Here is a 23,121-nt window from a genome sequence, read left to right on the forward strand (position 1 = left end):
AAATAATGGATTTTTTTTTACTACACCTAATAGTAGTTTTAGCTGTCCTCTTTCAGATTTCTCTTAGAGCCATTCCATACAAACTTGCATAGCTGCATAAACATGTGCATAAAGAAAATCATCCAATCATATTTTATATTTGTCTTTATGATAGAAATTGGATAATTTTTTGTATGCATATAGTTATGTGGCTATGCAAGTTTGTGTGGAATGGTCCTTATGGCACATTCGGTATGCATTGACACGGTTTTAGTGGTATTTATTCACGATGTCCACATAATTTTGTTTTGGTTTTTCTTCTTTTATTACACATCTTCTATTTCATTGTTACTACTTGTTTCAAATAATTTATTTATAAATAATTTTAATCTTCCTTTATCATTTTGTAATATTTTGCTACTTAACTAATATTGTTTGTTCGAACTACACTGACAAAAATGTCAGTGTGACATTTTTTTAACTCGTCCGTTCATTCAATTCAAATATAAATTCAGCACCACACTGGATCAGTTTTCATTTGCCGAATATGACTTGAATGCACTGATGTACGCACAACAATGTGTAGCACCGAAAAGTTCGCGCTCAGTGCGCACTAGTGCAGTCTATCGAATGCGTCATTTCTTTTTCAGTTTTATATTCTATGTTTAAACTCCTTTGTAGGTTATGTATCGAAAGTTTATTTTATAGGTTATATTATTTAAAATATTATCTAAACAAATTGTAAAAAAAACGATATGGTATGTATAATAAATATTTGTTTTCAGGTTTTTTGGGTTATTAAATTATTTTGCATATGAATGCAAAACTCATGAATAGAAAAATTAATTAATAAGAAGTGTCAAGAGACAGTAGTCGATAATTTATTTATAATTTTTATTTATAAATAGAATAATCGACTTTTTCAGTAAAGCTAATAAAACGGAACGATTGCGATGAAGCCATTTTCTCCTTAATGCATTTAAACGTCAAAAATTATGTCTCTAAGTGACAAGACAAATGTTACGACTACAGAGAGGGACGACAGAAAGAGCATACGAAAGCAGAAACGTGCTCATCACAGATTGCTCCGAGATATGAACATTAAATGTACCGAGCAGCCTACGCAGGTAAATGTGTGCTTATTCTAAACTAGAATGTGGAATTTGTTTTAACTATTTTTAAGCTTGATATTTTTTGCAGCACTTGATGATATGCAATGGTGGTCTAGTTACTGGCATCAAAAGAGAGACATTGCAATGTGTATTAGATCCTCTGATCTCTAAGTATACTTTGATAATGCCAACAAGCAAGTCATATTGCTTTGTAACGTGCAGCTCAAAGGAGGATGCAACATGTGTATACAACTATATTCATGGACGCATTAAGCTTCCGGGTCAGAATGGTCCATTATATGTATGCTACACTGAAACAGGTATACTGTTATAATAAAACTATATAATTCCAATTTTAATTTAGAATTCTTTCTTATGTAACAATGTAATGTTCTATTTTTAGTTTCTATCATAGATTATGTTGTGCCCGATCCTGCATTCCCCTCTGGTCTTACTTTAATGGAGAATTTCATAACAGAAGAACAAGAGAAAATTTTGTTAGAAACGCTCAATTGGGACAAATGTAAGAATGTGATAGATTTGCAGTCAATTAATTGGGATGAACATGGTAAAATAGATTTGCAATATATAATTCAATAATGTAATTAAGAAGATAATTTAAAGAAGAGTTTTTCTCGTTTTAGCTAGTACTTTAGCAACTGTCTGGTCGCAACTGAAATACAGAGATGTAAAACATTTTGGGTATGAGTTCGAATATGACACAAACCTAGTAAATCCTGACAAACCTATCGAGCCAATTCCTCAGGAATACAAATTTTTGCAAACTTTATTTGACAAGCATGGTCATAAGTATGCTTATGATCAGTTGACTATCAACAGATATCTACCTGGACAAGGTCTTGATATTCATACAATTTCATAAAATTGTTTCTTTTAAAAAAATTGTTTAACAAAGTAAAGATTTTTCAATTAAACATTTCAGTTTCTTATTATATTAATTACATTATAATATTGACATTATATGATTTATAAATTTGTAAATTGTATAAATTTAATATATTTTAATCGTAAAATTAAATACAATTGAATTAATAATTTGGATCATTAAATTCAAATCATATATTATATTGTATAAACTAAGATCATATATTGTAATATATGATCTTATTCAGGTATACCACCGCACATTGACACACATAGCGTCTTCGAAGACACTATATTATCTCTATCATTGGGATCCACATGGGTCATGAACTTCAAGAAAGAAGATAAAAAAATCGATGTTCTCCTGCCAGCCAGATCTTTATTGATTATGACAGGAGAAGCGAGATATGCATGGACACATGGCATCTGTCCACGTTACAGTGATGTTATCAAGACAGAAAATGGACCTACATCGCAGGAACGTGGTATCAGAGTATCTTTCACCTTCAGAAAAGTACGACATGGTGAATGTTACTGTGACTTCAAAAACTACTGTGATACTGCGAAACGTGAAACTTTCATTGACGACAAGACGGCATCGGGATTGGAAAGTTCATATGTACATAAGGTGTGTAGACTCGAACGATGTGAGAATGTTTTGTTTCTTACGATTACTGAAATTGTGCTCTTACAGGTTTATGAGGAAATATGTAATCACTTTAGCGAGACGCGACATAAACAATGGCCCAATGTAACAAAATTCCTTGAAAGTTTAGAAGAAGGCACATTGCTTTTGGATGTGGGTTGCGGGAATGGCAAATATCTTCGTGGAAATCAGAATGTATATAAGGTACTTTCTTATTATTTCATTAATAGTAGCTTTTTTTAATTAATAGGAATTAATTAAAATTCAAAGTATCAATAATAGAAAGTCGTTAAGAATTGGCGTGATAAATGGAATGATAAACGGAGTGTAGTTACATTTATACAATTATTTTAATTAAATTACAATTGTGTTTACAAACCGTAATATATTTCGACTCTAATTCGATTCATTCTCAGTAATATTATAATTAATATACAAAATTAACGATAGTTTCACATCTTGATAAAAAAATGCAAATGTTTAGATGTTTAATGAAGTTGAGTGTCACTTTTTTTACCATAGCTGAATACAAACTTTTTTTTATTAAGATACGGAACTATCATTAATTTTGTATATTAATCGTTGATATTGATGAGGATGGCTCGAATTGGAATCGAAACAGTTTGTAAATCGAATGTAGTCTGATTATGATATATATTAAAACAATTATATAAATGTGATTGCGCTCTGTTTACTACGCCGACTCCTAACTCTTTTTATTGAGGTTTGTTAAGACAGAAATTTTTTGTTACATTATTACTTTAATTTTATTGTTGATACTTAATTAATAGGACTATATAATTAGGTATAAAAAAAGTTGAATACGCTGACATTTAGTTTGTTTACATTATACCCTTTCAAGCAGAGGCGTTACTAATCTCGAGAATTATCTTAGATGGGATGTGATCATAGCTCTGGATTGATGGGTATATGTCGCAAACGAAGCTTCGAGGTTCTTCAGTGTAATTGTCTATATTTACCGTACAAAAATGATTCCGTGGATGCTATAATCAGTATTGCAGTTATTCATCATTTATCCACTGAGGAACGAAGACTACGAGCTATCTCCGAGATAGTTCGAGTGCTGAGACCAAAAGGAAGATGTTTGATTTATGTGTGGGCAATGGAGCAATGCAGAAATTCCCAGGATTCGCTCTATTTAAAGTCTGGCAAAAAAAGCAAGGAATCTGAGAAAATCAATCAGAGCAAAATCAATCATGAGAGAATTTCCGAGTGTAATTTAACGTTACCGATTCACGAAAATAGGATGGTCTTCCCTCAGAGCGACATGCTAGTTCCTTGGACCAAGAGGAGCGGTGAACATTTTCTGAGATATTATCATGTATTTCGCGATGGCGAGCTCGCGAGATTGTGCACAAAAATATCATTGGCCTCGATTAAGGAGGTGTATTATGATCAAGGTAATTGGTGTGTGATTTTGGAGAAATGTACAAAGATTATAGAATAAAAATTAGATTGAGATAATTAATCCTCCAAAATTATATATTTTTAAATCTAATCGCTATCTATTAAATCCACTAAGTCTATTTCTTTTCTTTCTGAAGATGGTGATTTGACGAGAATTTCATCGTCTGAATCAGAATTAAATGTACTGACTTCTTCTTTCTTAATTGAATTCTGCAAGAACATTAAAAAATTATTGCAATTAATTATCAATTTGAAAACAAATTGAAAAAATTATTATAATATTATAATAAATATGTTCTTTCTCTGTACTTACGTCGGGAATGGATATTAATTCAGCAGATCCTTCTTCATATTTTATAATACGACTCTTTTCTTCATTTTCCACTTCCATGAAATCTATAAAATTGTATATATACATATATAATTATATTTCGTATATTAAATAAAATAAAATAAATTTTTAATTATTAATTTTAATTCAATGTAATGAAAGCTAATTCTAATTCTAATTAAATATGATTATAAAAAATTAAAATTTATTAAAATTTACTTCAATTTATAATAAAATTAATCTGATTTAAATAAATTTAATCTTAACACACATGCATGTATAAAAAATAAATTGGATGAAATATATACCTTCGATTATAGCTGTTGCGTCCCATTTACGTAATTTAATGCTAATGTGATCGCCAATCGTTGTCGTTAATTTATTCACTTGTATGCTTTCTTTAAATCTAGATATGTTACTGTCATCTTTTTTATATCTATAATAAAATATCTATTTAATAGTTTTAATTTTCTTCTATATTATAAAATAATCAGAGAATTTCTTCTCTAATTAATATTTCAAATTAAATTGTACGTGAATAAAAAAGTTAATGTCTGTCATTTAGATTATTTATTATATTTTATATTCGTAAAAATTATTTTAAAATTAAATTAATATACAATATAAATAAGCTATTACTTTCAGAACAATGTAAAATCATACCTTGACTGCACATCCTTGATTACTGCCTCCTTGATCTGCTGCACCAATTTTGTTGCATAATTAGCTGCATCATTAGAAACAGCGGATATGACATCTTTGACAATCATAGTTTTTGTTAAATAATCGAAATGCAAGCTACAAAGTTCTCTATAAGAGTTCACGCCAAGAGTAAGTTCTGCGACACCAACTTTTTCTTCTATGTAAGTGGGATCCATTATAGTGTTGCCACTGTGCAATTCATAGATTTTATTATTTGCGTGTATAGTTCAGAAATTGTTAAATTTTATTGGTAGATTTTTTAAGTAGGAAGGAATTTTTTATCTTATATAAAATTCAACAAATAATTTCTGTTCCATCAACCAACCTCTTAAAAGTTATAAAAGATATGCAGATCGGATAGTGGAACAATGTCAATGGTAGAAAATCTTTCTCGGAAGCCGAATGTATGATAATTTCCTCACCGGTAGATGTGACATCTGGCCTATGAAAATGCATAAGAGCAGCGAGTGTCGCTATTGAAGCACAATCCACAAGATTCCCATCATGATTTATGATATTAATGTCAATTCTCAAATTCCATACCTGAATAAAAACCATGTAAGTCATAACATAACAAATGTTACACAATATTTAATAGGTGCTTTCCAAAAGAATACACAAATGACACAATATAACATTTCATTTCTGTTTAACATTGACAAACAACAAATATATAATAATTATTCACTATTACATTATACTTATATTGTGTTATCTGTATTTTTTGTTGATTAGTACCTAATATCAAACATTCTAGTAACCTTCTTATCTGCTACTATACAAAGAGATTCTAAATCCACACATTTTGAATCTTTAAAACATTTCTCCAGCTGCCTATTGATCAGTATAGCTGCTTCAGACTGTCTACCTCCTTCAAAATGTTGTGCTGCTAAAGGAGCAAGCTCAACATTTATGCGTATCATGCCTTCATTAGGACGAGATGTTTTTGGCTGTTGTATATCACATGATACTTGTGCTATGGCTCTGCAAAAACATTTTTTTTCAATACTTTATATATTCATTAAAAATAATCCGTATATATTATTACGTAAAATTTACTTTGTGTGTCCAAGAGACACCATACAACATCCCCAATTAGAGCTAAAATAGATTTTTACTGAACGTGGTTCTAATAATTTTCGACCATCTAATCTCTGAAATATGATAGATTTATTATAAAATTTTATTATTGCATATGCATGACACAAAATGTTTGTTTCAAAATTTATATCCATAATTATAAAATAATAAATAATATATTTTTTAAATATATTTATTATTTAATTATGGATAAATGATACATTAATTTGATGATTGATTAATGATACTTTAAATGATACATTAATTATAAATTATAACAATATGCATACACTATAATTTTTAAAAATTATGAGAATTATTGTCTAATAAATTTACAGAAAAAGTACTTACCGTTTCCTCTTCTATACATTTGTTTATAAAATTTCGTTCACAGTTTGAGACAGGAATTTCCTTCATCTTTTAAAAATTATCAAGGAAAGATTAAAACTAATATTACTTTTATGCGTGACAAATAATTTGCACCTTGAAATTTGTTTATGATCCATAAATAAATTATAACCTATAAACAATCCGTACACGTCGTTGGAATAAAATATATATGGAGTAAAATACTTCGATTACAAAGTTACTAGATTGACGACCAATCATAATGATTGATGTTTGGAATTTTTCTAGAAACTCTAGATACTCCCATGTGACTGTTTGACTTCCGATTTTATTTCCATCGAGTTCCGGAAGTGTTCCGGTGGATGTCGCGGAACTTTGTGGAACGCAATCTTATCCTTAGTATTGCATTCTTGTCTGATAACGTGGATTGTTTTTACGTCTGAAAATAAACACGATTGCGTTCTCGTTGGCTCTTCCACGCTTGCTTGTGTTTGAGAGACGAGATTATCACATGATTGAATGCGTACAAGGAGATGAAGTGAATGATCAACAGTAACTTTGAAGTTCGAGGAAAAGCTTCCACGGAGAGGAGAGCATTTTGAAATCGCTTGAAATCAACTATTAAAGCTTCTTGCGCTCTAAGAAAGCACCTTCTACTTAGACTTTATAAAAAAATTGTGATCCTGAATATTAGATCGAAAGTCCATTTGGAAGGGGGGAGGAGGGGCAATAAAGAAGACGCGCGCTTACGCGGAAGATGTCGATCGTCTTGAGGATTGTAAGAAAGTGAGCGACTCGATCAGCACATCGTCAAGTTTATTGTATAGGTACTGTGACCTTCAGGTCAAATAATCATTGGGCACAAAAGTAGAAGAGGAAAGTAACAACTTCAATACTCGAAGACCTCATATAATTAGAAAAGAGAAAGATCGACGTGAGGAAAAGACTTTATTCCTTTGATGCTCTGCACGAAATCTATTTCCAGCTAGTATATACGACATTGTGGAAAGAGAAAAACTTGTCGCGAATCTTCCTCGCGCGAGATGACCGGCAATTCTTTTCCGAGAAAGTCACCAGGGTGATCCAGTCGCTAATATTGTATCACAAACACGAGAATTCTTGAAAGAACGAATTGGAATCTTGTTTAGGATAGATAAATAGACAGGTAGGTGAGTGGTTGCGATCTCGCATGGAGATTAGGTGGGTGCTCTTGAGGTTAGGAATGACGGCAGCGCGTGGCGAAGCTTCATCGAAGAGGAACGCCTCGTAGTTTGCCAAGTCTCTGATTGCTTTCGTAATTGCTTTTCGCACCGCAATGTCTAGGTACACAACACTGAGAATGATGGACGCAGGAATGTACACGTTCAAACCGTTTGTATTTACCAAGCCCGAAGTGAAGGGGATAGAGCAGCCGAAGGCCCGAAGCGGCCACCGGATTGCTTGTGATCATCGGAATCTGTACTCATACGGCGGCTTCAATCCATGTGTATCTGATACCGACCCTGATATGCGTGATGATCAGATGTGGAGTGCTAGCAAACCATTGTTTAAGGAACTATGGCGTTTCAACTTTGTTAGCAAGCGGTGGTCCCGGCTACCTGGCCAGGAAAATATGCCGAATGAGCTGGCATCGAATGCAGTGATACTGTGTGGCAATACGCTGATGGTGTATGGTGGCACCGGTGTACCATTCGGCGAGAGCTGCAGCAATCAGCTATATGTCTGCAATGTGGATGACGGCGCTATCAATGCCGTGCCAGCCATAGGCGAGTTACCTGAACCTCAGTATGGGCAGGTATAATCATTTTTGTCCTTATCATTTGAATTTCTATCTTCTGAGGAACACGGTATCAAGATTTGTTTATCTAGTCGTGTACTCTGATTTGTAATTTTTGTTTCATATTGGAATAATATTGTTTCTATTAAAAATTGTCATGCATAAATAGGAAAACTTGAGAACAGAGCTTAAATTGTTTGTTTAATGGTTTAACTATTGATTGGCAAACCATTAATTTTGTTCAATAAGAGATAACTACCATGGAACTAGTCAATATCCTAACAAGAAATTGATTAAAGTAATAAAAATGAAAAAAAAAGATTTATCAAAAACTAAATATGAATCTCGGATTTTATGATAAAAATCTCAAGACTCTCTGATCTATACTGTTTTGTCTATATTATTATTTTTTTTATTACTTATATATGTAATAAACTTTTACTTATATAATAACTTGTATAATAGTAAGATTATTTATTTTTTATTTATTTTTCTGGATAGGCACTAGTATGCCATGGTTCCTATCTCTATACAGTCGGTGGCACTACTGGTTATGAATATACTTGCGACATTCATCGCTTCGATCTGAGAAGAGGCGTCTGGGAGGTAGTATATATTTGCTCAGGCAAGGATGAGTCAGAACCGCATGGCAGATACAGACATGAGCTTGCTTTTGATGGCAAGATGATCTATGTTTTGGGTGGTGGTACTTCGACAGAATCATATGGTTTCTTGGTGAGTGAATAAACGTGTAAAGCTTCTCTTAAAAAATATAAAGTAATATTGCCTTTATATATATATATATGTTATGATAAAAATATAAAATTTAGTAACTGTATGAATTAATTAATGTATGCATTTATGTAAGGAATTTTAGCAAAAGTATTAATTAAGTATAAAAATATCTATTATTTTTCTATATTTATAATAAATGTATTGATTTATTAGATAAGCATTTCCTACAACAAATTAATAAAAGCATAATATTGTGAGTCTGTAAAAGTATACATTTTAATATATGTATTTAATAAGTGTATATGCAATTCTAAATTTTATGCTTTTATTGTGACATATATATTAATGTAATATGTGTTGAGATGCATATATATTAAATACATATATAATTATTAATAAATTTTTTAAATTATTAATAAATTAATTTTTTGTAAAAGTATTAAAAAATATGCAATAATTTTAATTTTCTCGTGTAATGTTTTGAATAAATTTTTTCAGGAAATACCGGCATTTGATTTAAAGACTAATAGTTGGAAGATTTTGAACACACATGGCGAAACTGAAGAGACTATGGTACCGGCACCACGACGTTGTCACGGTTCTGTGCAATATATAGATGAGAAGAATGGTGTTACTTCGGTTGTCATATCAGGCGGTTACAATGGCGACCGAGTGTTTAATGATGTTTGGCGACTTAATCTTAGCACACTGCGATGGACACGCTTGCGAGAATGCATCTTACCATGTCCAGTGTACTTTCATTCGGCCGCGCTGACTCCGGAAGGTCGCATGTACATATTCGGTGGTATAGTCAAAATGAACAACAAGGTTATTATCGTATTCTAAATAGCGTTCTACAAATGTTTTTTATTCAATGCACTTTCTTTTACTTGTAATCACGATTTGAATATTTTCATCATTACAGGTGAAAAGAACAAACGCGGTTTACTCTGCTTGGCTAACAATTCCCAAATTATCCGAAATCTGCTGGGAAGCATTGAATTATTATTGGGAGGATTTGAAAGACGCTTCACCGGACGAGTTGCTTAGCATGGGAATACCATTAAAATTCGTACAAAGACTTGAATTCTGCGACTGGTGAACGATTAGTTTCCTCGATATCTTCAAATTCTCAAATCAGATGTTTTTTATGCTATACGCACTTTAAAATGTTCGGCCATTCGCTTCGATCAGTCGATATTTAGATTTATATAGAGGTGGTTCAACTTCTGAAATTTTTGATTTTTCGAGAAATGATGAAGTGCTGAATTCTTGTATCTCTTGTAACAATAGAGAAGTTCCTCCTGTTATAGAATGATTCGAGACGCACTGTGGTTATAAAATAATGGGATGTTTTCCAACAACGTACATAGGTAACGCAGTGTAACACTGCCTTACACAGTGTTTCAACTATAACACAGTGTTACACTGCTCGACAGTAAAAAGCTAAATACGAATTTGTAAAATATGTCAATGTTACTACCATGTTGTGTACTTATTTTGCAATAAAACTTTCCAAAATCACCAATTCTGAAAAAATTATAACTTAAGTTTAAATAAAAATCATAAATTTATTATTGATACGCTAAATATAATTATAAGAATAGAATAGAAGACTGCATTCGAACAAGTACTTTTACACAGTGGAAACGTCCTAGCTGGAAAATGGCCATGGAGAGTTGGATGTGCATGCTCGAAGCTGTATTTTTTACTAAAAAGGGATTAAGTTTTTAAAAATTGTAAAGCAGAGCTGTGTTTACAAACTCAAATTGATGATAACATGCTTTTCAAATCTTAAGTATATAAATTGTGTGCAGAAGTCAGAAATGGCTAAGAAAAGGTAGGTGATCTTCACGAGCAGTGACTGCAACATTAGTCCAAAGATTTTTTCTTAACTGACCAATGATTTCTGATTTCTAAATTAGGATCGAAAATTAGTATCATAGTTTTATCGAATCACTGGAGTATCAAAGACTTCTATTCTACAGACATAATATTGTCACCAAAATGACAAAAGTGTCAGCATGTAAAAGAAAAATATTTGAAAAGAATGATCTAAATTAGGACTAAGTAATACATATAATTTTATCGCTATTACTAAAATTCCTGACGGAAGTTGAACCATCCTTATAACTTTTGATGCAACTTTTTTTATTATTTTAATAATGTAAATGGTAAAGTAATTTCACATTATACATTACTATTTATTATATTTGTGACAGCTGTAACTTAATAGCGCAAACTATTGCCAAAATACCAGATCTTTCTTACATTTGCGATTCTGTCAATCTGACAATTAACTTTAAATTACTAAATATGTATGTATTTTCCTAATATTAACTGCAATTGACACATCTCTGTCTAAAACAAATTGTACAAATATAATAAGAATAGTTTAAAAGAATAATATATAAAAAGTTAAATAAATTTAAGGATATGATTCATCATTTACATATTTAATGTTATGTACAGTATATTCATTCTGCCTTTATTCTAATGATATATAGTATTATATATATTTTATCTGTTTTTTTAAGGATGTTAGAATTAGAGATCATCGACGATTCACTGCGCGGCGATGAAATTTTTCTGAATATTTAAATATGTCAAGTGCAAATAATATCGAAGAATGCATGGGTCTGTTCTTTTTAGTTTGAACTTCTTGCATTTCCTCTTTTTTTCTAATGAGATGATTTCTTGGAAAGAAAAAAAAGAAATAGATAGTGCAACAAGTTTCAGTTAAAAAAAATAGACCTATATAGTATTACTAATTGTGTGTTTTGTCTCAAAAAGGTTGTTAAATATATTTGTCCGCAGTGCCTATTAATTACAGCGATGCTCGTTAAACTGCTCATTTGATAAATAAAAAATTTTAAGGATGTCCCTTGATTGTAATATTAATAATTTTCATTATTCTTTTCCTTCGTGCGTATATTTTAAATTAAAAAGAAACATATTTTGAGTATAAAATTCCATAAATATTTTATACTTCATGTCATATGTATTTATAATGATTTAATCCTTATTCGTCTTATTTTTTTCTATGTATATCCGAGATATTAGTTTCATATTTTTAACTCTTTTTTTTTTAAATAGGTGTTTATGCATTTTTTTAATCACTTTTCTTTTTAAGTCTTTTAAGTCTTTTTGAATACATCTGATTGAATATATGTGTTATCTATTAATGCCCCTAATGTAACTTCAGATTGCTCGAATATAGGATTAAATTTCATGATTCTTTAATCATTCTAAGCAGTGTATCATGCATCGTAATTATGCAATAGATCCGATCCTCAGCGCTATTTACTTAAGGTATTAGCTGTACATTAACTAATGTCTGTTAAAAGAAAAAAAAGATTGTAAATACAAAAATGGAAAAGAGAGGAAAAATCGATTCTACTGATTTAAACAATTTTGTTTCACAAATCCATTATATTATAATGAAAATTGTAAAAAAAGTATCGAGATTTGAAGAAATCGCATAAGTGACAACGATCAAATTAAAAATGAAAAAAGATATTCGAGACTCTCCAATGTCTGTATCTTTTTTAAATTTCCAAATTATTGGTATTTGATCAGAATAAAAATCTTTTTTTTAAAACAAAATCGATGTAACTTTATTTTCGTTGATTGTATTCTATTATTATCCCGTTATTTAAGAATAAAATAAAAAATATATTTATAAAGTATGTATTAAAAATATTAAAAAAAAAATATATATATAAGAATTACAATTAGTTCAAACATATTTTTAGCAAATCGAAGGTTGAAAAAATATGTAAAGAGATTTTACATGGCTCTACTTCGTCCTCTCGCTCGGAAGGAGGATAAAATAAGGAAAACCTAGCAGAGCGTACTATACCAAGGACACTATTTTTATTATGGTTATGCTAACAAGAGCGATAAAGAGGTATTCGGTTTTTTCCTCCATCGAGATATTTTCCAAAGTAATTTAAACAGTCGCGATGTAGGGATGTGATAAAATATATATAAAGGTCACATCCATCACGGATAAATCTTCTTCGATACAATTTCGCGAGAGAAAATTGTTATGCAAAGAAGTGTTTCTGTTCTCTAGACGCGGAATCAAAAACAATTTCGGTGAGTATAATTAATTATATTACGAAAAAGTGCAATAACCGATGCCGAACCGAGCAGCATTTAAATTTAATTTGTCAATTTTTGACAATCAGAATATATTCCAATATATTTATAATATAGATATAAATTTCGAATAAATATTGTCGATTTGAAACATTAAATAATGCGTCATTTGCCATTTGTTGTATTACAAAAAAATTTTATGGAAAAAATTCTTATATATTTCAATGTTAATTATTATTGAATTCAATTCACGGCTTGTTTAGTATTTATATTTATACGTATCGCGTGAATTCCGTTATATTTAGTATCTTCAAGAATTATCTTTAAAAAATACTATTTTTAAAAATATTCGAAGTCGAACGTATGTATGTCTAAGAGAACAGAAAGACATTCGCATATATTTATGACTATTAAGAGAAACTTTTTTAAATTTTAACAATTTTTATTAATCCAATTATCCAATATTTTTGTTATTAATTTTTCAACTATTTCAATCTATTCCAATTTTTCAACGCGATTTTTGTTACGTTTATTGAACACTTGTTTTGTAATCTACGTTCAATGTTTGGTAACGTATTTAATAAAAGAATTCATTTTGCAAGAATAAAAATATAAGTTAATATTTCTTGTTAAAGTAAGAAAAGATTCTTTTTGTGAAATATTTAACTTCATAAATATAAAGTAGCAAATAGGAGCCAAATATTAAATGCGAAAATTCATCGATGGTTGTGTTTCAAAATTTACTGCCGGTACTAAAAATCTATAGTTTACGTTACATGCACTGTAGATTTTGAGTACTGACAATAAATTTTGAAGCCAACGCGAACGAAGCAACGAGCGCGGAAAGCGTAGAAGGACACGCTTGAATTTGGCGCGGAAGTCCATCATCGTTTCCGCTTCCGTAGTGGTGCTCATCGGCGCCTTCCGGCTCCGGTGGAACGCGCGTGACTTCGCGCGATTCGCAACCAAAGTAACCGGAGTGACCAGCTGCGCAACTCACTTCAGATGCCTCCAAGCTGTGATACGGGACGGACGTGCGTGCGTTTATTGCGCCGAGTTGTGGTCGCGCGAGACTCGCGGTATCGTGTTTTTTCCTCTCTTCCTTCTACGTGAAAAGGGTCAGGTAGCTACAGTGAGAGAAGGTTCGCGAAATTTAACGGTTGATCATCGAATAAGCTCGCACCGAGCGATATTCTCATCGCCGTCAGTCCTCCGCCGTCGGTTCCCGTTTCTTTTCCATGCGTCGTCCGAGCACGCGGTCGAGCACGCGCCGATCCGAGATGCGCTACCAGGTATTTATGTAGTACCGACCATCGCCGCCTTCGAGCATCGTACACCCGCCACCCTCGGCGTCCCCCATCACATCAGAGGCCGAAACGGAGGAAACAACCCCCCCCCCTCCCTCCCCCAGCATCCCCGAGGAAGGCAACGTCGTTGTCGTCGTCGAGCAGCGAGGGTGAGAAGGTGTGAGAGAGGAGCAAGTGAAGAAGGAGTGATTCCGATCGGAAACGGAAGTGGAATCGCTGCGACGGCGATGGATCAGAAACGCGTGTACAAGTTAGTGCTAACTGGAGGTACGTAACAGGGGTACAATCGCGTTTATCCTCCTTTCGCTCCCCTTTCGCGCGTACAAAGCTGCTCCTCCGAGCTGGAGTAGATTAAGCGCGAATTGATTCCCCATTCTGGACTTCGCCAACGAATCTCGCTGATCGGGAAACCGGAGCGAGAGCGAGTCTGCAAGAGTAAAAGCATGTGATGCGAAGTGTCTCCCATTGATTTTTTTTCTTAGAATTTGTATATTTTGTGTGCTCCGCGATAGACATATGCCCGCATTCATAGTCAGACCTTGTATTTAAAGCTTCCTTAAATTTATCTTTAGATGCTCAGCAGCCAATAAAATAATTCGTAGAGTAGCTGAAGATAAATTTAAGGCTAAGGAAGACTTAAATATATAAGATCTGACTATGAATACGAATAATAAAGTCTGTTTTTTTTTCCTACATGGGAACCCTTTTTTTCCTCCCTGCAGTCAAATATCGAAAATCTATTTCACTTTAAGTTCTAAAAGTGTATTCTAGTTCAGGTATTAAAAAACAGACCTGATACGTTGTAGATAGAGAGTTTTTGTCAAGCAATTTTAGAAATATTTTGCGATAAAGTATAATATGAGAATTATGGAAAACAACGATACCACATACCTTGGTCTACTTTACCTCAGTTTATTTTAAACTTCCTCAGGTACATAAGCTAATATTTGTTTCCACCAATATAGTTTAACTTTAATTTTGGTTTTATTTTCTATCTTTTTCTTGTTATATAAGAAAAAAATTAGAAAAAAATACACGAAGTTAACTGAGATTAATTTACATTGATAGAAAGGAACATAATGCCGGTTTTTATTCGTTTCACATTTCGATTGATTTATTGATTTTCACATGAAAACTTCCGGCTTTATTATTTTATAATACATTTATCTTACAATTATTCGGAATCTAATATTTCTAATCGTAGATACACGCAAAGAAGCATTTTACTTACGTTATATTTACGTCATAATTAAGAATCGTTCTTCCGGGTGAAATCTCGAAGTTCAACAAAGTCAGAAGAAACTGATATTAATCGAGCGACAAAATAAAATATAATAAAAAATCCGGAAAGAGATACGACTAAAAAAAAAAAAAGAGAATTATAGGTTTACAACGAAGCACGTGTTTCACTTAAAGAACATTCCAGAGCTGTTTTCTCATCTAATTCTTCAGATAGTTTTCGCTTTCAAACCTGAAGCACTGGCATGTGTTATTTTTTTCCTCTTTTATAAATCTCTTACTCCGAGGACGATCACTGGTGATTACTCGTCTCATAATTTCGTGCAACGCGAGAATAGAACATTGACGGACATGAGAATAAAATACGCGCGTGAGAAGTTTTTCTTTCACGCGAGCGGAATTTTTACGGAGAAACATTTTTTCCCGACCGGCGTGACGAGCGCACGTGATGTGGATCGCTCATGTTTCTCTTGATCTTGGATCAAGAAATGAGCAAAGTCCATGATCGAGAAAAAGAAGAGGAAGCATGTTAATTGTTAGCAGGAAAGCGTGAATTTTTTGCCCATATAGAGTTAGATCGCATGTCAATAAAATTGAGATATAATTCAATATAATTTTCGTAATAATTGAATTTTGGTGGAATCAAGTTTTGGCACTTTTCCAAGTAGTTTTAGCATTCCCTGCAGACAAGTTTTAAAAAAGATTCTGGCGATGAGGTACAAAGAAACAGAAAAATCTGAAAATATATCAAGAAAAAAATGTTTTTAGTATTTGTGACTATAATTGCCTCAATATGATAATATAATTAGGAGCTCCATTTTTATAATTATTATTATTATAACATTATAGTACTGGAATAATAATAAATTACTACTAATAATAGCAATAATGATAAATTAATAATAATAATTATTATAAAAGTGCTATAATTGGTAATAGTAATATTTATAGTTAATAATTAAACAGTAGATAATAATATTTCTAGTTTTACTATAAATATACTTACATTTTAAAACAACAGATACAAATGATGTAAAGTAACACAGGGAAACATTATATTCTTGTTGTTTGCCAATTTTAAACAAGATGAAATGGTCACTATGTTACATTGTGTCTTTTGCTGGAAAGCAAATTTATAGTTGGCACCAAATTTATAGTTGGCACCGAAAATAATTATAAAATATAGTTATTTTATGGTATTTTATGGTAAACAAAAAAATTTTTTCTCAGTGTATATAATGCTTTTACTCGTTATGAAATTTTAATTTAAGATCGAAGTTTCTGTATTTTTCTAGAAGAAACATACACAGAATAAGATATCAGAATAAGGAATTCTTGAAAATCTTCATGGAAAGAAAGAAACTCTGAATTAGGAAAAATTTTTGTATACAACGAAAACAAAGGAAATATCTCAACCTTTTCGCTGTCTCTTGAAAGATTTGTTTTTGAAATACATTGAAAGCTTACGGGAAAAGCATAAAAATAAAATATTTATACCGTGAAAGGAATATAGCAACGGTGACTATATATCCTTTATTAAAAGACAGTCCTTTATTTCATGTAGTTGTCCTTTCCTAATGTTTCCAACTCAGTAGAATTTCTATCAGATTTGAAGTTTCCTTTTTTGGGAGATTTTTTTGGGGATACAAAAAAGAGAATTTTCAAGTGACTTTTTGAGAGGAATATACAAAAAAACTCCAAATTACAGCTAAAATATTGAGAAAGTCATAATATAAAGAATAACTTTGAACAAACTTAGTAACACTGAATTGTCCTTAAGATTTATTAATTTTTTTCAAAATTCAATTTTGTCCTTTATTTTAATAAACCCATAGGAAATTTCTTTCTAATTAGCATTCTAATGTCTAATATCGCACTAATGAGCGAATATTTACGGAAACAACTGACAAATTTAATTTTATGAGTAATATTAGCCCAAGCAGAACAACAAAATCAGTAACAAAATAAATTGTGATTGATTGAAAAGTGACTTTTAATAATCAAATTTGCAACTATTTTGATATTATAATGATTTGTATTTTACTTGGGAGTTATTTATTTCAAATAGAAATACGCAAGAAAACTTCAGAACTGTCGTTTGGAAATATTTAGAAATAAAGTCTTAATATTTTTAGATTTATCCTTTATTTTCTTTAAAAAATTATTACTGTAAATATAGATAATATCCCTGGTGAATATTTGTCTTATAATTTTTATATAAATTTTAAATAAATTGGAATATTTTTCAAAAATACTAGAAATATTCGGAAAGTTTAATCTTCTCTCAGAATTTTTTATATTCTGAAATATTAGGTGTAGTAAAAACAAATCCATTATTTTTCCATTCAATTTCATGCAAAAATAATTTCTTTTTACTACACCTAATATTCTGAGATTTCTCATCCCATAATTTTTAAAAAATATTTTTTAATTTTTTAGATTTTATAACATTTCATCAGAAATTATATTTATAAAAAATCTTAAAAATCTTACGATATTTCATAATTAACATATGAAAAATTTTAAGAAGAAATGTAAATTTTTTGAGAAGTGTTCCAATTGTACAAAAAAATGTAAGAAAGTTATAAAATTATATAGAAATTTTGAAAAATCTTGAGAAAAATTTTCATCACACTGAAAAAAAAGTCAATTTTAATAAATATTTAGTTGAATACTGCCAACTAAATATTTATTAAATATAAAGATATATTTATTTAATACAAGAAATGTTAATTTGATTTAACTTTTTTTTGATTTAACATTTTTTTTATTGAACAAATATTTACTTACTGTAAGTAAATGTTTAGTTGGCAGTATTGAAGTAAATATTTATTAAAATTAACTATATTTTTTCTCAGTGCAGGGATCGTAAATTCCGTTAGATCGAAAATTTTGCAAAGGAGATACCAACTCAGTTCATCTCGCCATTCGTGCTGCTGTAACACCGCGCCGCACTGTCTCTTACTATTCCCCTTGCAACGTTTTGCAACGTTCGTTATCGTAGCCACACGCGGATGTCGATCGATTCCACGCGCCACGCAGGGACACGCGGTCACAACTGTACCGGGTGACCTGAGAGAAGAGTCCCGCCGAGAACGAAGCTCCGTCCGCATAAATTTTAATCCATTGTACGGACAAAAAAAACTTTATACTTTATTCTATTCATGTACTTTTTTACATTATTTAATCGCAATCCGTATTGTTCATTGTGCTGCATTATGATTAAAGGCTAACTTTACTCTTATTACGTTACAAAAGTAAGTTGCGATTTCAATTTAAGTCGAAAATCCTACACCTTTCGACAGAATAAAATATCGCTCGAAGTTCTTGAAAGAAAACACTTTGCTTGAAAGAAAGGAACTCTGGATTAAGGCAGAAAGAATTTCATACAACAGAAATATAAAGGAGGCATACGTCGACTCAGATTGTATTACTCATTGTTTACTGGCGATAGCCAATGTTGAATGTGAAACAGATCTGCATCTCATATTGAAACCAATTGCACGCTTTTCAGACATCTCTTAGACATCCGCGTTACATGAATCAGACGGTTATTTTTCCTCAACGTCGATATTTCTTATGTTTATCATATATCAGTAGATAAAAGCGGGAAATTACTCAAATGCACAGATAATGCAAACGACATAACAGATAGCCTTGTTGATAATTCGTTTTTATCGTTGACGACGTTATCTTTTGTTGAACAACGGATATTTATATCACAGATTCAAAACGTAAAATTTAACAAAATTTAAATAAATTTTGAAATTTTTATGAAATCTAGAACTTGAGTTGCTTGGTATGAATAAGGTATAATAAAGAAACCTTGAAAAGAACTTTTCTATGTCCTCCTTTTTATTTCGCCAGAAATTCAAGGTTTATATGCTCACAATGGGTGGCAACAATGTATTCGAATAATGGAAGATAAGATACGAAAAGTATAAGAAAGGTTAAACATGTAAATAATTACATCTCAAATTAGAAACTAGTTTATTTAAGGTTTCTGAGTAATCATCATAGCAGTATTGAATCGTGATATCATAAGCGAGAAATGACATGTTAATTTTTATTACGTGTCATTTATAAATAAAGATAATTTTTTTTTTTAAACAAAATGATGAAATTGCTTTAAAACATTTGTAAAAATTTGTAGAAGAAAATTATATTTATCCTCTCTGACAGTCAATAAATAATCGTAAAATATGATAAAAGATACATGAAGTTTATTTAATGCACATACATAGCTTATTTTCACTTACACGTGCCTTTTACACTTTTTACGATTATTTGCTGACTGTTAGGAGAGTTAGTTTTCGTCCATTTTTACAAATGTTTTGAAGCAATCTTATTTCACAAATTATTTTGTTTTATTCAAATGTCTTTATTTATAAATGGCACATAATAAAAGTTAACGTATCATTTTTCGCTTCTGACTTTACTGTACAATATAACTACAATATAACTATAATGACTCAGGAGTTTTAAGCATCAACAACAAAGAAAATAAAACTAATTTTTCAAACCATTAGACAACATACGGACGTTTCTATTTCACTTAGTCATCCTCAGCCAAATTAAAAAATTATAACAAAAAGAAAGAAGATAAGAAATTCTTAATTTCTTTCTATTATAATTTTTTAACTTATCTGAAGATGACTGAGCGAAATCGCAAACTTCCGTATGTTGTTTTTAATGGTTTGAAAAATTAGTTTTTATTTCTTGATTATTGCCGCTTAAACTAGTTTTTAATTTGTGATCTAATCATATGCTCGTGTTTGACCTTTTCCGTACTTTCATTGCTTTGCAATTCCGATCTAGACGAAATAAGATATTCTTTATCTTCTTTATCTTCTTGAACACTAATCTTAATTTAAACTCATATAATTTGAATGAGATTTCTTACGAAACTCAATGAGTTTTGTAATGAAAGCAGAAAAAAAATTATAGTAAAAAGAAATTTTATTGGAGGGGAATAATTTTTTTCAAAAGTAATCTTAAATTTTTCATTGTTTTTCTATCACTGAAGGGAAATAATTTGGTTGCATTTTTTATGAGAAGAGTGTGGAGAATCAAGGAATTCTGTTCTGTATAGTTTTGGGGTAAGAGTAACATTAAATTAGACTGAGTATCAGGATATGTTTTATAAAATAGCGGAACATTTTTTTTAACTTAGCAAGCAATAAATAAAAATATTAATTTGAATTGATCCTCTTCACTTTATTTTGCTAACTTATATAGATATGACATAATATTAGATTGGATGTTAAGATATAATCAGAGAATCAATTCATCATTATTGTATATTTTAAAATGAGATGAAAATTACAAAAAAGTAAACAAATTCATTTGGCCAATTAAATTATGAATATTCTAGTGTATTTGCTCACTTTTATAATTTTCACCTTATTTTGTGATACAATCAGCCTTCAGAGAGAAGAAGTCTTGGAAAAGTTCTGGAGTTTTTTTGACGCATGATTTATTTTGGGATTGAATCGTGGTGAGCTCAAATTCATCATCCCGATGTATAATAAGCATGATGCATAACGTCGCGACGACTTAATAGCCATGCTGGCGCACGCCAATTAAATTCAATTTGACTTTTATTGGCGTCTGCCTTTTCATATCCTCATCGTTTATTTTATGTAACGAAAAAGACGAAAAAAGAGATAGTAATATCATAAAGCATAACAATCCGAACATATCGATCTCAATTCTTGATCTCACGCAAATTTTTTTCAAAAATTTCAGCGCAAATTTGTCTAACACATATTTGCTATTGCAGGACCATGTGGTGGCAAAACAACTGGACAGACCAGGCTGTGCACCTTCTTCGAGAATATGGGCTGGAAGGTAGGTAAAACCCTTTTTAAAAACAAAAAGTTTCCGCAAAAAAGAAAGAAAGGAGAAAAGAAAACAGAGATCTCCGTTACGAATTTTTCCCCCAATTGATTTTTCGCTTTTTTTCTCCGAGTGATACTCGCTCTATTCCACATTAGATTCAATTCGACAGATGCCGTACACTAGGGTTATTCGTTATTGATGGAATAGTCGAGCAGGGGATAATCATTCTGTGTAGAGTCTAGCGTGTATTTGCAGAAATCGTTCGATTGTCGCGTGCAGTACAATAATATTCGAGTCAAGGATAACACATTACGGCATAATCGAGCCACATTTTTTCCATAGCTCGTCTCTCTGGAGCGAGATTTTACCTTGCCTTAAGTCGTACAGCGAATCGTAACTGCGTGTAGAGGTCGATTTTTAAATATCAACTCGTCGAGCTTTGCGGAATGCATACTTTTGATCGATTTAAAGTCGAGTCTTTCTTAAAGAAAAAGAAAGAAAAAGGAATGTTACAACAATGATCTTTAAATTATTCTAAAAACTTTTAAATAAATTATAAGGTTATGAATCAATTTCTCGCAAACTGAATTTCGAGTAAAAAAAAAAAGAACTTTTGAAAAGAGACGAAAACGCGATCTAGTTTCGGGGGCTCTTACCCTTCGTTTTGGATTCGATAGAGCGGTGGTTGTCTTCTTTTTCAGGTGTTCCGTGTCCCCGAGACAGCGACCGTGCTGCTCAGGTATGCAATTATACGATCACAAGTTTACAAAAAAAAAGCGAGAGACAAAGAGAAAGAAAGAAATTGGAATGAGAGTCACTCTTGGACGATTACGGTTTTCTTTCGAATTAACCCTGGAATGCCCTTATAATGAAGTATCTCAAGGATTGAAAGAGATGGAGAGATAATCTGGGAAGATTAAAATTGGACATTGCAAAAAAGTAATCTAAAATTAATTTAAAAATTTATCAAAATTACAGAGAATATGAACGAAGATATGGAATGAAAGTCTCACAAACCTCTGTGTACTTGATTTTTTTACGCATTGCAGGGTTAAAAGGACTTTTTGAAGATTGAAATAAAGCCGTTCGCCCTCTCGCTCTCGTTCAGTCAAGTATCGTGAAGAAAAATTCGTGGAACAAGCTCCGAAGAGTAAATTTTAAGTGAGCAAAATAATTTGCGTCTGCATCTCGAAAAGCTATACGCAAAAACTTTCAAGATTACTCGACAGGAGTTTCTAGAAAACTTACTATAATATTTGCACGTTGATTCTATTTCGCGAGAAATAGCACTGTGGTGTAGAGAGACGTTTAGAGGCGATTTCAGATAGTATCCATGTATAATGACGAACTCCTTCAATTGCTGCTTGTAGTTGCAGCTGCGAGATATATATTTAAGACTGTTCTAAACGTCACAATTGCGTTGCAAACGTTTGATTAAACTCAATTAATAAACGCTCGCGTTGCAGTGTGTATCTAGGCAATTGTCTCATATCTGCTGTCTGCTTTCTTTCCATTTCAGTGGCGGCATCAAGTTTTCAGACCTGAACGCGGAGGAGGGTAAGTCTACTGATTATATCACTTTTACACCCCTCTCCCCCCCCCCCCCC

At 31.5% G+C, this 23,121-nt stretch overlaps 4 protein-coding genes across 6 annotated transcripts in view; 3 read left to right on the top strand and 1 right to left on the bottom strand.

The window, feature by feature from the left end:
• Positions 1–717: 717 nt before the first annotated feature.
• Positions 718–4,161, top strand: LOC108693082 (alkylated DNA repair protein alkB homolog 8). 2 transcript variants are annotated; one of them, XM_018201770.1, is made up of 8 exons: positions 718–737; positions 906–1,106; positions 1,180–1,411; positions 1,495–1,659; positions 1,736–1,948; positions 2,225–2,604; positions 2,671–2,826; positions 3,518–4,161. In XM_018201770.1, the coding sequence occupies exons 2-8, from the start codon at positions 975–977 to the stop codon at positions 4,088–4,090; spliced, it is 1,851 nt and encodes a 616-aa protein (XP_018057259.1). In that variant the 5' UTR covers positions 718–737; positions 906–974; the 3' UTR covers positions 4,091–4,161. The 2 variants fall into 2 exon arrangements, with proteins under 2 accessions (XP_018057259.1, XP_018057260.1); XM_018201771.1 differs by having other exon boundaries at positions 1,507–1,659.
• LOC108693083 (exosome complex component RRP45) lies at positions 4,078–6,640 on the bottom strand. Its single transcript, XM_018201772.1, has 8 exons — positions 6,515–6,640; positions 6,143–6,237; positions 5,845–6,067; positions 5,409–5,626; positions 5,045–5,272; positions 4,690–4,817; positions 4,364–4,446; positions 4,078–4,260 (listed from the first exon to the last, which is right to left on the bottom strand). Exons 1-8 carry the CDS (start codon positions 6,578–6,580, stop codon positions 4,138–4,140), a joined length of 1,164 nt encoding a protein of 387 aa, XP_018057261.1. The 5' UTR covers positions 6,581–6,640; the 3' UTR covers positions 4,078–4,137.
• A 244-nt stretch (positions 6,641–6,884) lies between these two features.
• Positions 6,885–10,543, top strand: LOC108693180 (kelch domain-containing protein 10 homolog). The gene is made up of 5 exons (XM_018201994.1): positions 6,885–7,676; positions 7,835–8,306; positions 8,790–9,023; positions 9,522–9,851; positions 9,949–10,543. Exons 2-5 carry the CDS (start codon positions 7,851–7,853, stop codon positions 10,123–10,125), a joined length of 1,197 nt encoding a protein of 398 aa, XP_018057483.1. The 5' UTR covers positions 6,885–7,676; positions 7,835–7,850; the 3' UTR covers positions 10,126–10,543.
• Positions 10,544–14,147: 3,604 nt separating this feature from the next.
• Positions 14,148–23,121, top strand: part of LOC108693179 (TRPL translocation defect protein 14) — a 17,487-nt gene continuing 8,513 nt past the window's right edge. The window contains exons 1-5 of one of the 2 annotated variants that reach the window (XM_018201993.1): positions 14,148–14,701; positions 18,532–18,801; positions 21,456–21,523; positions 22,216–22,253; positions 23,034–23,071. In XM_018201993.1, the coding sequence (XP_018057482.1) occupies positions 21,512–21,523; positions 22,216–22,253; positions 23,034–23,071 (88 nt within the window). In that variant the 5' untranslated portion in view covers positions 14,148–14,701; positions 18,532–18,801; positions 21,456–21,511. The remainder of the gene's footprint in view (positions 14,702–18,531; positions 18,802–21,455; positions 21,524–22,215; positions 22,254–23,033; positions 23,072–23,121) is intronic. The other variant, XM_018201992.1, reaches the window with a different exon arrangement.

Source organism: Atta colombica, unplaced genomic scaffold (genome assembly GCF_001594045.1).
Source record: "Atta colombica isolate Treedump-2 unplaced genomic scaffold, Acol1.0 scaffold88, whole genome shotgun sequence".
In the NCBI taxonomy this organism is placed as follows: Eukaryota; Metazoa; Arthropoda; class Insecta; order Hymenoptera; family Formicidae; genus Atta; species Atta colombica.

Coding starts and splice junctions, on each gene's coding strand:
- LOC108693082 (XM_018201770.1), top strand. CDS start 975: ATGTCTCTAAGTGACAAGACAAATGTTACGACTACAGAGAGGGACGAC. Junction 1,949..2,224: donor CAGATATCTACCTGGACAAG/GTCTTGATATTC, acceptor GATCTTATTCAG/GTATACCACCGCACATTGAC. Junction 2,827..3,517: donor GAAATCAGAATGTATATAAG/GTACTTTCTTAT, acceptor GAATTATCTTAG/ATGGGATGTGATCATAGCTC.
- LOC108693180 (XM_018201994.1), top strand. CDS start 7,851: ATGATGGACGCAGGAATGTACACGTTCAAACCGTTTGTATTTACCAAG. Junction 8,307..8,789: donor CTGAACCTCAGTATGGGCAG/GTATAATCATTT, acceptor TTTTCTGGATAG/GCACTAGTATGCCATGGTTC. Junction 9,024..9,521: donor CAGAATCATATGGTTTCTTG/GTGAGTGAATAA, acceptor AAATTTTTTCAG/GAAATACCGGCATTTGATTT.
- LOC108693083 (XM_018201772.1), bottom strand. CDS start 6,580: ATGAAGGAAATTCCTGTCTCAAACTGTGAACGAAATTTTATAAACAAA. Junction 6,068..6,142: donor GTGTCTCTTGGACACACAAA/GTAAATTTTACG, acceptor ATGTTTTTGCAG/AGCCATAGCACAAGTATCAT. Junction 4,818..5,044: donor ATCAAGGATGTGCAGTCAAG/GTATGATTTTAC, acceptor ATTTTATTATAG/ATATAAAAAAGATGACAGTA.